Here is a 16,498-nt window from a genome sequence, read left to right as displayed (position 1 = left end):
TTTTGAGGCATTTTATTAGAGTGGGTATAATCACACGCTTTCAGCATTGACAGTAACAGTAGTGTCCGTGCCTTGGTTTTTATAAGCCCATGATATATGATCATAGAGAGTTAGATTGGCCTTAAGGATAGAGGAGATAGAGTGGTGTCTTGGATGCTCTCCCTCCTCTCTCTTCTCCTCTCCCTCTCCTCCTCCTCTCCTCTTCTTTCCTCTTCTCCTCCTCCTCCTCTCCTCTCCCATCCTCTCCTCTTCCTCCCCTCTTCCTCCTCCTCTCCTCTCCTCCTCCTCTCCTCTCCTCTCTCCTGGAGCCCCTCTCCTCTGCAGGCCTGTTGTATTGAAATTGATTTTGATGCGCTGGCCGGGATTGAATCTAATTGAATGCAATTGTGCCTTAAAGAGATGAAGGGCTGGGCTGGGCTCTAGGGCTTTTGGCGGGCCACGTCAGATACTATGTGTGTGTGTGTGTGTGTGTGTGTGTGTGTGTGTGTGTGTGTGTGTGTGTGTGTGTGTGTGTGTGTGTTAGTGTGAATGTGTGTGTGTGTGTGTGTGTGTGTGTGTGTGTTAATGTGTTCTTAGTCTGGACGAGGGTCTGCTGTCAGAGAAAATGAACGTGGGAAAATGAGACTGGACAGAGTGGGAATTCTCCTGCACCCTCTGTTCTGCAGAAGAGACAGAGTGTATGTGTATGTGATGTGCTTGAGAAACAGAATCTCTCTCTCTATCTCTCTACTATCTGTGTGTGTGTGTGTGTGTGTGTGTGTGTGTGTGTGTGTGTGTGTGTGTGTGTGTGTGTGTCTGTCACTAGGTGTGTGACAGACAGAGCCCACACAAGCAGGCGGCGTATGTATGTGTGTGTGTGTGTGCGCCTCACATGTGTCTCTCTGTGTGTGTAAAGTTTTGAAGGGCAGTTCAAGAAGAACTTCAAAGGCAGCGCACTTTTTTATGTAAAGTCAGCTTGAATGCTTGAATGCTCCAAAGTGTAACAGAGGGGAGGAGGAGGGAGAGAGGGGGCAAGTGAGCGAGTGCATGAGGGGTAGAGAGAGAGAGAGAGAGAGAGAGAGAGAGAGAGAGGGAGAGAGAGAGAAAGAGAGAGAAAGAGAGAGAGAGGGAGAGAGAGAGAAAGAGATAAAAAAAGGGAGGGAGGAGGGGGGCAAGAGTGAACATTTGCAATTTCTGAATCCTGTTACATTAACAATTTATCACACGGAGCACTGCCGCTGTTTCCCATGTGCCACTGGCATGGTCGGCTCCGTAATATTTCTGAGGCGTGGTGACATCACCGGCCTTCAAAACAACCTGAATTATTCAGCGGCTCTTCTGCTTCGTCGGCTCGTCATCAATACGGGACCTCGACATGCCACGATCGGGATGCAGGACAGGTATTCCGCGTCCGTCTCACTTCTAATGCGAGCACTATGGGTATTGACATGTACAAGCCAAAGGGAATTATTTCTATGCTCTACAGGCTTTCAGGGCGGCATTACGTAGAGTTGAATCCCTGATCCTGGCACAATGCGAATGAAAGTGGAGGGATGTTCTTTTGCGAGACCTGGGCAAATAAACGAAACAATGAGGCCTTTTCATCTGCTGTGACGTACGCGAAAGTAAATCCTCTTTGATTATTCCGATGAGACTAATTAGGGTGTGCTTTCCGTAGAACTTTCCGTGGAAGCGCCTCGTAGCGCTCGCCGATAACAGCTTTTTGAAATGCATCTGGCCCTGATCTGACGAGCACCTGACGGATCCGTGCCGGCTCCGGGCCACGCCCGCTCCGGGACCGCTTGGCAAGTCCGATGATATCTGGGTTATCTTGTCCCTCCCGCTCTCTTCATCACTGGCAAACAAAGCCATGCTGTTTGATACTCTTTTATTCCACTTTTAGTCCACTGAGTGACAGATCACCCCAAACACACAGACACACACACACACACACACACACACACACACACACACACCCTTGTCATTAGCTTGAATCGACAGAGATGGACTTAATGCATTAATCACACATCGCAAAACAAAAGCCTGGTGGACAGAAGCCGTCACCAGCTGAGGCGCCAAGGCAGGGCATGGAGCCTGGCGGTGTTATTGGGACCCGCGCCTGACCCGGGCTCGCCAACAGGCCTCGATGCTAAGTGTCAGTCCACTGCGAGGCCTGCTTGACCTGGATAAGTGGCTCTGGGTGGTTCTCTCTCTCTCTCTCTCTCTCTGTCTTCCTCTCTCTCTCTCTCTCTCTGTTTTTTCTGTCTCTCTCTCTCTGTCTTCCTCTCTCTCTCTCTCTCTCTGTTTTTTTCTGTCTCGCTCTCTCTGTCTCTCTCTCGCTTGCGGTGGCTGTCACGTCCGTCAGTGGTACACAAAATTAGCGCAGCGGGTTTTTGGTCACTGTCATATTCTGAGAGGCATTTGAGTGTGTTTGTGTGTGTAGGGGGGGTGTTGCTGGGGGAGAGACTCTTAGAGAGGAAGAAGATGAGGGGGATGGAGAGACAGATAGATAGAGAGAAAGAGAGGGAGAGAGAGAGAGAGCATGGGTGGAACAGGATTATTCTCCACTGCAGTGACACAGCGATGGGATTAGCAGCATTAGCCCAGATGTTTTGTGGTGTGCGGGTTAGCGCCACTCCAGCAGCGTCACTCCAGTGCCACTCCACACCACACCACGTCATGCCACGTCACGGCAGCTATCGATCTCATCACCACGCCTCGGCGCGCCTGACACATGCCCTGCAGTGCAGTCGGCCCAAATCTGCCTCATATCACACCCCTCTCCCAGCACACTCACATGGATGCAGGGCGCGGGTGCACATTGCACAAGACCTGGATGGACATTCTTAAACAGGAGCTCAATCAGTCAAGCATACAAACATTCCTATATATAATACTATGTAAATAATAGTATATAATAATATATAAATGGGTATTGTACATATGCAAGCAAGATTATTTGGGTCAGAGAGACCTTGTGCATCCATACATGTCGAAACACACACCCATAACAAATAAAAGTCTACATCTCTGATACACTCTAAAAACGAATGTGACACAAAAAATGTGTTGTCCCTATCTGGACATAAAGATGTGTTGTGCACAATGCACGTTGTGTTGTTTTCAACACATTTGTTTTAAGAGTGTATGTATGCTTATTTATGGGAGTAAATAAATTATGCTTGTCATCCTCTACCTGGGCCCCATTCTCTGGTATTTATGCACCTTTTCCTGAGTTGGTTCTAGATTTGTCCTCCACAAGCTGCTGCAGAGCATGCATATGCCACTGTGCACAGGCCAGTGATGGATATGTTGTCCTTGTTGTTGATGCGCTGTCATGCAATATGATTCTCTGCTCCCCAGTGAGCTGTGTGTGTGTGTATGTGTGTGAGCTCAAGAGAGCTGTGTCACAGTCTGTTGTGCTCTGTGGTTTTGCCCCATGGGTGTATCGAGGGAAAAGGGGAGCGGGTTCTATCTATTCGGTTCACTCTTCCTCTCTCTCCCTCCCTCTCTCTCCCTCTCTCTCTCCTCTTCTGCAGATGGGTAAGTGGGAGAACCGGACCCTGACCCTGAAGTTCCCCGTGTGGCCACGCTACAACGCGTTTGGCGACGCCGAGCCCGACGACAATCATCTGAGCATCGTGACCCTGGAGGAGGCCCCCTTCGTCATCGTGGAGAATGTGGAGCGACGCACCGGCACCTGCATGAGGAACTCTGTGCCCTGCCGCAAGTACATCAAAGAGTAAGTGTCCTTCTCTCTCATTCTACTCCTCTTTTCTTTTACTTTTTGACTCCTTCGTTTCTTCTCCTCTTCCTTATTCTCACTGGGTAATCGTTTCTCCCTCTCTCCATCTCCCACTTTTCTTCTTAATTGTCGCTGGCTGTTCATCCCTCCCTTATTCTTTCTATCCCACTTTTTTATTTATTCTCCCTCCTTCTTTTTCTCTCCTCTCTCCATCCGTATCTGTGTCTCTCATTCGCTCTCGTCCCCCATGCCTCATCTCCTGCTGCTACACCATTTTCTCCATTCGATGGTTAAAACCCCATCACTCTCTCTTGCCCTCCTCCTCCCTGGCTGTCTCATATTCCCTCCATTTGATACCCATTTCCCCCCATTCAGGGCCTCGTCTTCACCTGAAATGCCCCACTTCATCAAACGGCAAGAGCCATAGTGGAAGAACACTGGCGTTTCTTTTTCTGGGTTCTCTCTCTATAAACACAAACTGTTATACTTTTGTTAGTTTCCCCTGCTTTGTTACCTTTTTTGTCTCACTTTTTAAACAAAACATGCAGGTCTGAATAAAACTCATTATTTGTTATATTGCACAAAACATTGCTAATGGCCGTGGACTCTTGAAGACCCCCTGAGGATGTCCCAGCTGGTCTCCCTTTCTGACCCCGCGACTGCATTCAGCACTTACATTACACGTTCCACATGATCCCAGCACAGCTTACAGGCTTTTAATAGGCTGATTAGATATGCAGCACACACACACACACACACACACACACACACACACACACACACACACACACACACACACACACACACACACACAGTCACATTTAAACATTTTGTTTAAATGGATCTTGTGAAATGGCCTCCTCTCTCTGAGTCCCATTGGGGTGTATTTCAGTGATTAATGGCAGGGCTGAATAATATCCACCCTCCCCTAAAGAAATGCACACAGGGCCTGAACACCACTGTGCTTTATGGAGTGCTAAATAGGGCAAAGAATATATGATCTCCGAGGATCACTGTAACAAGCTCTGTGATGACTGAGCCACAGAACTTCCTCACTGAAGAAGACACGCACGCAAACACACACACACACACTCACACACACATACACACGTCACACACACACACAAACACACACACACACACAAACACGAACACACACACAGACACACACACAGACACACACAAACACACAGACACACACACACTCACACACACATTACACACAGCACACGTGTCTCATGCTTGCCACACATGTCCACTTAACAGGCCAGTGCCTTTGCACTGCCTTACCCTCCGACAGCCCGATGCCCAGTCAGGCAGCAATAGTGCTCATTTGGAGGCTGGGAGCAGCGGGCGAGAGCAGAGTGGAGCGGAGGAGAGGAGAGGAGGAAAAGAGAGGAGAAGAGAGCGGAGGAGAGGAAAGGAGAGGAGAGTGAAGGAGAGGACAGTGAAGGAGAGGAGAAGGGGCACAGGGGAAGAGCCGGTCAGGCCAGGCGGGAGGGCTACAGTGGGTAAAGGGGGCCGCTGTTCGTTCATGCATGTGGAAGCATTCGCAACAAGCACTGGAGCAAAGCGTAGAGCAGAGCGACCCAGTACAGCATAGCACAGCCCAGAGCAGGAGGCCGCAACACAGAGCAGGAGGCCGCTCCACAACACAGAGCAGGAGGCCGCTCCACAACACAGAGCAGGAGGCCGCTCCACAACACAGAGCAGGAGGCCGCTCCACAACACAGAGCAGGACACCACAACACAACCCAGAGCAGGAGGCCGCTCCACAACACAGAGCAGGACACCACACCACTCCACAACACAGAGCAGGAGGCCGCTCCACAACACAGAGCAGGACACCACAACACAACCCAGAGCAGGAGGCCGCTCCACAACACAGAGCAGGAGGCCGCTCCACAACACAGAGCAGGAGGCCGCTCCACAACACACCACACCACACCACACCACAACACAGAGCAGGACACCACAACACACCACAACACACCACAACACAACACACCACAACACACCACAACACACCACAACACACCACACCACAACACAACACAATGCACCACAACACAATGCACCACAACACAGAGCAGGACACCACAACACACCACACCACAACACAACACAACACAACACAACACAACACAACACAACACAACAACACACCATGCTCCACAGTGTCCATGGTATAAGTTGTTCCACAGCATGGCTTGGTGTTCACTGTTTACTCTCTCCACAGTCTGACTGGTGCAGTGGCTACAGAGTTTTGATATTCTGCGTGTAATGCAGGGATTTGCTGTGGGGCCCCATTTGGCTCTCTTTTTTTTCTGCTGAATGGATAGTCAAATACTGAGTCAGCGCTCTGTGCCATTCATCCTAGCGCTGCACAAAAATGTTCGGCAGACAGACAGGATCCGAACCCCCTCATAACAAACAGCATAAGTATGGTGTCAGTCATCGTAAAAACATACAAGCGGGCTCGCTCAACGCGGTGCTGCTGCTGACGCTGACGCTGCAGCGGATGCTGATGAAGCAGACCACATGTAAGGGAGTCGTCTTCTCATCATGTGTACAGTCTGCTTGCTGTCGCGGTGATAACAGTCCCATGATGTGTGGACAGGTCTCAAGAGCGCCTTAGTGGGCCTGGGTAGGGGTCTCTGGAGTCTGGGGAGTTTGGAAATGACAAAGGTTGCGTGCTTCTATCCTGGTACAACCTCTGTGGCTTCATGAGACTTCAAAGATGCACATCTAATCTACAGTAATTGTGCATAAGCCACTGGACAGTGTTTTATGCTAGTTAAAAAGACAAAACCATATGAATACTATATTAACTGTCCCTGTGTATTAACCTCATGGCTAAAGAAATGTTGCAAAATCAAATTATAAAATGCGGCTAATAGTTGGGAAATTACGGTAATATACTTTTTGCCCGACTCTTAACAGTCCTCTAGCTGTCAGTTCTGTGTGGAGAAACTCTACTGTGTGTGTTTGTCAGTCTTGACTTTGTATATGGGCCACAAAACAAGGGGGCTCTGATGAACCATACCCAATGTTGCTCAGTCATCATGCTGCTTCTGCTGCATGACAGAGATGGATGTAACTTGATCGGCTGATAAGCTGAAATATCAACAACCTGTTTGCTAGAATCACAGACTGGACCTTTAAGCATACAGCTCTCGTATTGCTGTCAATCACCCTGGTGCTGCAGACTGAGCTTCCGTTCAAAGAAATGTCCCCTTGACCCCGTGCATTTGACTGCTTGATCTCCAGGGCCCTCGAGAATCTCTGATAATTACTGTAACTGACATTTTTTATTCATGCCATTTAAAAAAAGAGTTTCTGTCATATAACTCCTTGGGGAGCTCACATTTTGTTTTTGCCATTTTGTCTTTTTAATTTATTTGGTGCCAAGCGTCGCCCTTTGGAATAGTTGAGAGCAGAGAAGAGTTGCCGTGTCAAGCTGTCTGAAAATGAAAGCGTTTTCTGTCACAGTCCATTTAGTCGATATTGTACACCAAAGCTGCTTAACAGTACGGTGAATTCAAATGTTCATCTTTTGTGTTACCTGTGAGCTGAAGCGGCGATCGCGCTGTGAGAAGAGCACTGGGCTTAAACATTAGTCCTATGGGCCTGCTGGAGTGTATCCAAATTAGATGACTATGTTCTCTATTCTTCAGCCGAACGTCAAAATGCTTTTCATACGCATGTCAAAACTGATAAAAACCTTGAATTTCAAAAGTTCCACGTAAACTCAGGACACAAGCACATTTGAACATACACAAGCAGTCAATTGCATGTATGCATGGCTGCAAAAGAAATAGAGCACTAAATGCTTATACACATGGTATAAATACAGATTGCCCGTACACAGTTTCATATAGCTCATAGTGGTAAACAAGGTAAAATGTTGTGATTCATTCAACCACACACACACACACACACACACACACACACACCGAACACATTATACCCACTCCTGTCTACAAAACTGGCTACACACACACACACACACACACACACACAAACACACACACACACACACAAACTCAGTCATACAAATAGTCCGACCCGTTTGTTTGGGCTAGCTGAGTGACATTGTTATTATCAGTCCAGAGCCAATTTGCTTTAGGAGCCACAGCTAATGTGTCCATCCATTATATCCGCTGCTTATTTGTCTGCCACGCAGGCCATCCCTGGCCTGGCAAGAGAGATCACAAAAATCCATAAAGCAAACGGCGGCCTAATGCACTTTTTGCAGGGCTTCGTTATAGCGCTCGGACAGGCGCTACACCCCACAAATGTAATAATTGCTTTACTGGTCCTTCAAAGTGCCATCTTTGGTGGATGACCACCTTAGGCTCTCATATAACAAGGGGTTATGGGAGAGGGAATTCGCCCTGTGCTGTGGATACAGCAAGCAAACACGGTTGGCACTGTGTCTTCATAATCCTTAATTGGTGGGGTGTTTCGGGCAAGTGAGAGGGGGGCCGTGACAGGACTGGCCGGGCACTTATTGGCGCTCTGAGAGAGAGAGAGAGAGAGAGAGAGAGAGAGAATGAGGCTAGGCTCAGTAATATAGATCCCTGCTGCAAGAAACTCAGGGATGAACTGCTGCCAAGAGCTGGGGGAATTCACTGAGTGCGTCATCGTAATAGAACTGCAGGGAGAGAGAGAGAGATAGAGAGAGAATGAAAGAGTGAGTGAGAGGGAGTGTTAGAGAGAAAGAGAGGGAGAGATAGAGAGAGAATGAAAGAGTGAGTGAGAGGGAGTGTTAGAGAGAAAGAGAGGGAGAGGAAGACGAGATTGATTTTACCACAAATTTCGCTGAGGCAGTGCATCTCTCTCCCTCATTCTCTCTTGCCCCCTCTCTCCCTTTCTCTCTCTCTTTCCCACTCCCTCTCTCTCTTTTCCGTTACCTCTCTCTCTCTCTCCCTCTCCCCCGCTCTCTCTCTCTCTCATATCATGGAGACCCATGCAGGAAGGTTCGTTATACGCTCCTGTGAATCTGACAAAAGTCAATACCTTTCTTTATTTCATTTTTTTTGTACATGTATGCCTTTGCGGCATTAGCAGCTCTGCACAGCCTTCCTCCTTCTCTGGCGGTTCCGGCCTTGTCAGACAGGCCTCTCTTTGCTCTCACTGATTAATGAATGGCGGCTGCAGGGCTGTGCCAGCCATTAATCGAGCTGGGGAAATGTGATTGAGCTAGAGCTCGCTCCTTACGATGACGAGACACACTTCTGTTGCCGCATATGGCCTCTGTAATTTATTCAACGGCTCTTGTGGTCCCGGAAAGAAAAAAAAAAAAACTTTCCCCTCACTTCAAAAAAAGTTAACTTCTTGAAGGAAGTGGAGAAGTCAGTCATCTATAGAGTGACAACTGGAGGATGGGAGAGAGGAAGGGGGAGAGAAAGGGTCTGTGTGGATGTTTATTTAGTTATTTATTTATTTCACACAGGAGTTCATAAATGGTGTTTGTTGTGTTCTCTGTTTGTGTGTTTCCCCCCCCCCCCTCCTTCTTGCCCATTCTTGGCACTCTTTCCTCGCTAGTTTTGATCCTCAAAAGGACACGGAGTGAGCTTGGTCGTAATTAGCTTCAATCTAAAAGTTAAATTAGGCTCCCAGGTGGCCCGGGCTCGTTTAAGTGTTGTGCGCCGTCTGAACTCGACGGCGCAGGAGACCTCGGGAGCTCACAGATGGTACGGTGATTACGCATGCAGCAAAGTGCCGTCCTCTGTCCTGTCAGCTTCCTCGTCGGAAAAAAAAGAAAGAAAGGAAGAAAGGATAGGAAGGATAGAAGGAAGGAAGGAAGAATGTTTTTCCTCAAGAAGGACGGAGGCGCCCTGCAGCAGCAGTGGTGGAGGGCCACATTGTCGCATTGTAATTGTGACTGGGGGGCACGCTCACCTCAGCCAAAGTATTCGACTTGCCGTTGACTTTGGGCACTTTTTTGGGCCGTCAGCTGCTAACCAGGTGTATTTATAAAATAAAATATGCCGTAGTATTCTGAATATTAATTCAGATGTTTATTTAATCCTCCAGCAATGCCATTAATATTCATGCCGATCAGCTATTTCCAGAAACGCCTGCGTCACTGTGACGCTGCGCAGCTTCTCAGCCTATATCTACACAGCCATTCATCACATTTCATTGATTATATGCACTTTGTGTTTGGAGTGGAGAAGAGAGGCCTTTTTTATTTTCAAAAAAACGCTCATTGGCAGCTAAGAGGCCACACGCACCCGTGTCTCTCTCTCTCTCGGATCATTGTGTGTGGTCGATGAAGCTGTCTGTGGGACTGTGTCTGGGAAGCCAGTCAATAAACAGAGCCATGGGCACTTATTGAGTCAGGCCTGCTTACCTGTCTTGGGGTTTTAGCTTAAGGGGGGAAAAAGCAGTGGCTGTCTTAATGTCAGAGGGCTTCACTGTCTTGCCGTGTTCTTCACAGAGAGACAAAAAAGGGCCTGTGGCCTGTGGCCTGTGGCCTGTGTTGAACACGATTAAGGAATTAACACAGGTGTTTGTGAGTGAGAGAGCGCAACTGTGACACCAAATGTGACACAAAATGGAAGAATTGTTGACATAAGGACATTTTTGACTAGCACTTATGATGTAGGAACTCCTACCCCCCTAGTACTAGTATTGACAGATGCAGTGGTAATTCCCAGCTAAGGTCTCCTCTGCTTAAATGTTATTCTTTTGCTGTAAGTCGCTTTGGGTAAAAGTCACTGTCAAATGAATAAATGTAAACGTAAATGTAAATAAGGAGTGTCACTGGTTTAGTGTCCAACACAAACACACAGTGCCTGGATGCATCATTGCCATTGTTCACCAATGGCAGGTTATCTTGGAGCACGTGCTTGAACCTGTGCCTGTTCCAGTTGGCTAATAACAGAGCAGTCTCTCCTGTAAATAGAGAGTGTGGTGCCCCCTCCCTCCCCTCCTCTCTTGCCTCAGACGCAATTAAAGGTGGCTGGCTCAGCACGGGCGCTTCTTCCTCTTCCTCTTTTTCTTCCTCTTTTTCTCCTTTTTATACGAGGCCTCGCAAATCTCCGCCAGGCTCTGCGAGCGCTGGACCTCAGGAGAGAGACCCACAGGGAAATACTCTCTATTCATCATAATTAAGAAATTTTATTAGAGCACCGAGCACACAATAGTGCGGCCTCCTCTCTCTCTCTCTCTCTTTTTTGCGTGATGATGTCTCCCCTAACTGTCCCCTCTAGCCCTCCTCCTCCAGACTTGCTGGCCAATAACGGGCCAGAGCTGCTCTGTCCTTCTGTAATGAATGTGATCTTTGATGAGCATGATTATGAGTCCTTCACTTTGTAACACTTACAGTAATTATCTGGTACTTTGTACCCAGAATGCTCTATTTGAGTCAGTGCTTGTCATTCATTGGTGGAACCCTGATGAAGGCTGTCTGTCGAAATGTTGGTCAATAAATAGTATCGAAATAGAAAGGGATGCGTGACAAATCCTGCAGGGCTTAACGTTAACTTTTAAAAGTGGTTGAAATTGGTTGATAGCTTGGCAACCAGGCATGAGATTTTGGTTGCCAAAGCCAACCAAATCTGGTTGCCACTTGTAACAATTTGGTAGACAAGGGCAACCGGGCAACCGGTGGACCATTAATGTCGAGCCCTGCTTCAAGTCCTCATTTGTTTAGGGTATATTATCCTAGCCAGCACCTACGTTTGGGAGTGCCTTTTCTCACTTGTATTTGTATCACTTTCGTTGTCTGGTCTGGTCGGGCGCCTCATTCGTTCTCTTTCTCCATCCACAGCAACGCGACTGAGGGAGGCGGGACGTACATCAAAAAGTGCTGCAAGGGCTTCTGCATCGACATCCTGAAACGGATCGCCAGAAACGTCAAGTTCACCTACGACCTGTACCTGGTGACCAACGGCCGGCACGGCAAGAAGATCAACAACGTGTGGAATGGCCTGGTCGGAGAGGTGAGGGCCAGAGGGGCAAGGGGGATAATGGGGTGAGGGGTGAGGCGAGGGCTGGCGCAGGTTGGGGAGGGGCGGTGGGCGCCACTGGAAGGGGCAGCAGGGTGGCTAATGAATGGAGGAGATGCCTGCGGGGCCACTGACCGGAGAGTCGGTCAGCATTTTATTTCCCACTGCCAGCTTGCTTTAGAGACAAAACACATGAACGCACGCACACACGCACACATGCACACACACACACACACACACACACACACACACACACACATACACTCTCTCCCTCCACACTATAAGTAACTTTGGGAGAGATGACAAATTGCTCCTGTAACAAATAGAGATTTGGATTTTTGCCAGCTAAGGGAATTTTATGTTTTGTGTGGTGTGTGTGTGTGTGTGTGTGTGTGTGTGTGTGTGTGTGTGTGTGTGTGTTTCTCTCTGCGCTTCACTTTATTTGTTTTGGCTTAGAGATGTGTGTCTGGTGATTCAGACTGCTCCCAGCTGTGTAGGAGGAGAATGTGTGTGGGTGTGTGTGTGTGTGTGTGTGTGTGTGTGTGTGTGTGTGTGTGTGTGTGTGTGTGTGTGTGTGTGTGTGTGTGTGTGTGTGTGTGTGTGTTATGGTGTGTGCTCCATTGTGTAAGTGAGAGGTGTTGGAAGAGGGTGTTAAAGACAGTTTTGTTTTCGAGTGCCTGCTTCAGCTCATCCGATTGGTCCTCTCTCTCTCTTTCTCTCTCAGGTGGTGTACAAGAAGGCTGTGATGGCTGTCGGCTCATTGACGATCAATGAGGAGCGATCCGAGGTCATTGATTTCTCCGTCCCCTTCGTGGAAACAGGGATTAGCGTGATGGTATCCCGGAGCAACGGCACCGTCTCCCCGTCAGCGTTTCTGGGTAACTGTCTAAGAGCCTGTGATTTTGGGAGTTTGTGTGTGTTGGTGTGTGCGTGTGTGTGTGTGTTTGTGTGTGTGCTAGTGTGTGTGTGTGTGTGTGTGTGTGTGTGTGTGTGTGTGTGTGTGCATTCTGGTGGGGATCAGTGTGGTCTTAAGTGTCCACTCTGAGCAAAGTATATAGAAAGTCTTGTGCTGAATTATATTCCCCTGACCATTTGCCCGACTCTCCTTCCTCCTTTATGTGCCTCCTAGATTCTTACTGCTAACTGTACCCAAGGCCTTCTGAGAACAACACTAACAGGACAGGTGCAGCTGGATGAGGAAGGCTGGTGGGGCCTTTATGATAACACCACATGGACACGGTCACGTTTGTCAATGTTCTGCATACTGTGGCCCAGCGTTGTGCACTTTTCAGAGCTGGAGCCATTCTTTAATGAACATCAGGGCAATAATGACAGAGCTTTAGCAGGGAAATCCTTCCAATGGACGTTGGCCCATGTCCCATTTCCTCCTCCCAGTAAAAGCCTTTTAATCTTTGCAGCAGGTCCATAATCACATATCGCTGGCGCAAGCAAGAGTGCAAGGATGTTCGAGTTGCTGACGCTGAGGTTTTTTTTTTATTCCCTGTCTTTCTCTTGCTTATTCTCTCTCTCTCTCTCTCTCTCTCTCTCTCTCTCTTTCTCACTCACTCTCTTTCTCTCTCTTTCTCACTCACTCATTCTCTCTTGTTCTCTTGCTCTCACTTCCTCTCCTGCTTTTTTTTCTCTCTCTCTCATTCTATCACTTACTCTGCCCCACTTCACTCTCTCGCTTGAATTCCCTCGCTCTATCTCTTTTTTTCGTCCCCCATTCTCTCTTTCCGTCTTCATTCATTCGTCCCCCATTCTCTCTTTTCTTTGTCTTCATTCTCTCTCCCCTCTCCTCTTCCTCTCTCTTCTTTCTCTTCTTCCTCTGGTCTCCCCTCCCCGCCCACAGAACCCTTCAGTGCATCCGTGTGGGTGATGATGTTTGTGATGTTGCTGCTGGTTACCGCCATGGCCGTCTTCCTATTCGAGTACGTCAGCCCGCTGGGATTCAACAGGAACCTGGCCCAGGGCAAAGGTAACAAGGAACACCCCCCCCCACACACACACACACACACAGACAAACATACACACACACCTGGCACTCCACTCCTCTCAGATGCACACACACTGCGCCCCTCGTCTCTGTACCACATTCCAGCACGACTCCTCCGCTAGCGCAGACGGATCACGCATGCCCAGGACACAAGAAGCAGGCTTGCGGGGAGAAAACCTTAAGACTGCCTCGGTGCCCCGGAACAACAAGTCAGCTGCTGTAATGTTACTGGTGCGGAGAGGCTGAGGGACTTGTTTGCCTGTTTGCAGGATTGGGTTTGCAGGGAGCCGAACACAAAAGAAGGCAAAAGGCAATTACATGCTGCAGCACATCTGAGTAGTGGGGAGCTTTAAGAGTCCAAGAGTGTGTTAGCATCTTTATTTGATGTAGCTGTTGCTCTGGCATCCTGACTGTCAGGGGAGTTTTAGTTGTGTAACTTACCAGTGGCTCAGTATGCAGGGATATGTTGTTCCTCTATGGTTTAAAATACCGCTCTCCAGGGTTCTTCATTGTGGCAAACGACTCCTGCTATTTCATTATGTGTAAGATTTTAACTAGCACTTACTTCCCAACTCACTTGATGTTTACTAGCCAGTCTCGGTGCTTTCATTTCAGTAGTACACTTGGGAGAGATCACCTCTTGACATGACAAGCATATTATTGAGCACATCAATGCCGCTAATGGAAAGTGCATGACTGTTTCACTGGACATATTCACTATAATCACTGCATGAAAGTCATGAATACATTATTTTAGAGACTGACCTTTTACACAATGTTTTCTGTCACAAATGCGCCCTGAGAAACGGGCTGTGGGCAGTCTGAGGCTTAATGGTGCACTGCCTGATTATAATTCTATGGACTTTTCATCGCATTCCGCCAAAACACACCTTGTGTCTAGCTCGGCATGCACAATGAGCGGTACTCTGTTCCAGTCATTTAACACATTGCATTGACTGCTGAGCTCAAATATCAACAAGCTGTTGCCAGAAATCGAAGATTGTACCTTTGATGTCAAACGATGCAATACGATACAATGTTATTGTCCTTTTTGAGATTTATTATGCATCCACAAAGTTACACGAAGGTCTGTCCTTTCTGTCCTTCTGGATGAATAACACACTAGCGTAGTCTACTGGTTTAATTAAAGCGGCAGTTGGCAAGTTTTTTTTGATTATATTCACTGAAACCAACACTATGCTCCGACAGAACAACATAAATCAGCCGGTTTTAGAAAAAAAACCCTGCACTTCTACCTCCACCTAGAGCCTGTTATTTGTTTTGCAAAAATCCACAGCTCCCGGTTCTTCTGGTCCAATCAGAGAAGGGCTGTGTGAGATCTGACTGTCAATCACAGTCTGGTGCAGTCTGGTGCGCACTGACAAGCACCGATGAGAGGGTGCTCGGTGGTAGTGGGGGAGGGGCATGAGAGTTGTAAACATTCAAAAGTCCCCTGATCTGTCAGACTTGCCAACGGCAGCTTTAAACTGACCCAGTTTGTCCATCCAGTATGTGCTGTACACTCAAAACAAAACCTCTGACCTATACACTATTCCAGCCAATCAACACATTTCTTTCACAAGCACAGAAGGGAGTACGTGTAATTGGATTGGTTGCTCGAGTATAAACAACATTTTCAAATCAGAATCAAACAGGGTACCTTTAATATTCCTGGTTATTCCTGGTCATTCAAGGAATGTAGCTTTAATGCCTTTCCCATTCAAACCTGGTTAACTGTGGTCCTTTGTCTCTGCAGATCCGCATGGACCCTCGTTCACCATGGGCAAGGCGGTGTGGCTACTCTGGGGTCTGGTGTTCAACAACTCTGTGCCGGTGCAAAACCCTCGTGGCACCACCAGCAAGTTCATCGTGTCCGTCTGGGCCTTCTTCGCTGTCATCTTCCTGGCCAGCTACACTGCCAACCTGGCCGCCTTCATGATCCAGGAGGAATTCGTGGACCAGGTCACTGGTTTGAGTGACAGGAAGGTTTGTTATTTGTGTTTGTTTGTTTTTCGTTTACGTGTTCACTGACACACACACACACAGACATGGACACACACAGAGACACACATAAACACACACATACTATATGCACACACACACACACACACACACAAACACATACACAGAGACACACATACACACACCTCCACCTCTCATCAGTTTGAGTGATGGGAAGATTTGTTTTTGTATTTATTTGTTTGTTTATGTTTACATGCTCACTGACAGCCCAACACACACACAAACACACACACACACACACACACACACACATAAACACAGAGCTCCCTGGAGTCCAAGTGTCAGCCACTTTGATAGCATCTCATGTCAGAAACTGTTCTCCGAAGCCGGACTTGAATGACAGCAGCAGGGACATATCCAGCTTTTCTCTAGAGTAGCCACAGCAGCACTGTTCCTGTCCTTGGGTCAGTGCAGTCGCAGGGGCGGCCATAGTTTTATCTTAAAGGTGGCATGTTTGGAGTGCAGCCGACAGAAACGGTCAAAGGGGGCACAACCCAACCTTGCACTACTGCCCAAAGCCATTACTTCCCATTGACGTGTCTTTGTGCTGATCAAGCACTGGACGGCATATCCGCCACCACAGACTTGGGCTTAATCCACAGCCCTGGCAAACCCAAACTCACAAAAGCACTTTGAGGCGGCCCTGGTAAGTCCTTTGCAGTAATTGCTTAAATCTTTATTGGGGTCTCTGAAGCTTAACAAAGTGATTATTTTGCAGGCACAAAATCATGGCCCTGAATCGAATTCCACAGAGGTTCGCATCCACAAATGGACAGGCACTACTTTTCTCATCAA

General features: G+C 48.0%; 1 protein-coding gene across 2 annotated transcripts in view; it reads left to right on the top strand.

The window, feature by feature from the left end:
• Window positions 1-16,498, top strand: part of grin2aa (glutamate receptor, ionotropic, N-methyl D-aspartate 2A, a) — a 126,119-nt gene that overhangs the window by 97,714 nt on the left and 11,907 nt on the right. For both annotated transcript variants that reach the window (XM_048244976.1, XM_048244975.1), the window contains 5 exons: window positions 3,519-3,721; window positions 11,508-11,679; window positions 12,410-12,563; window positions 13,538-13,663; window positions 15,438-15,667. In XM_048244976.1, the coding sequence (XP_048100933.1) occupies window positions 3,519-3,721; window positions 11,508-11,679; window positions 12,410-12,563; window positions 13,538-13,663; window positions 15,438-15,667 (885 nt within the window). The remainder of the gene's footprint in view (window positions 1-3,518; window positions 3,722-11,507; window positions 11,680-12,409; window positions 12,564-13,537; window positions 13,664-15,437; window positions 15,668-16,498) is intronic.

Source organism: Alosa alosa, chromosome 6, assembly GCF_017589495.1.
Source record: "Alosa alosa isolate M-15738 ecotype Scorff River chromosome 6, AALO_Geno_1.1, whole genome shotgun sequence".
In the NCBI taxonomy this organism is placed as follows: Eukaryota; Metazoa; Chordata; class Actinopteri; order Clupeiformes; family Clupeidae; genus Alosa; species Alosa alosa.
This window is presented reverse-complemented; position numbering and strand designations above follow the sequence as displayed.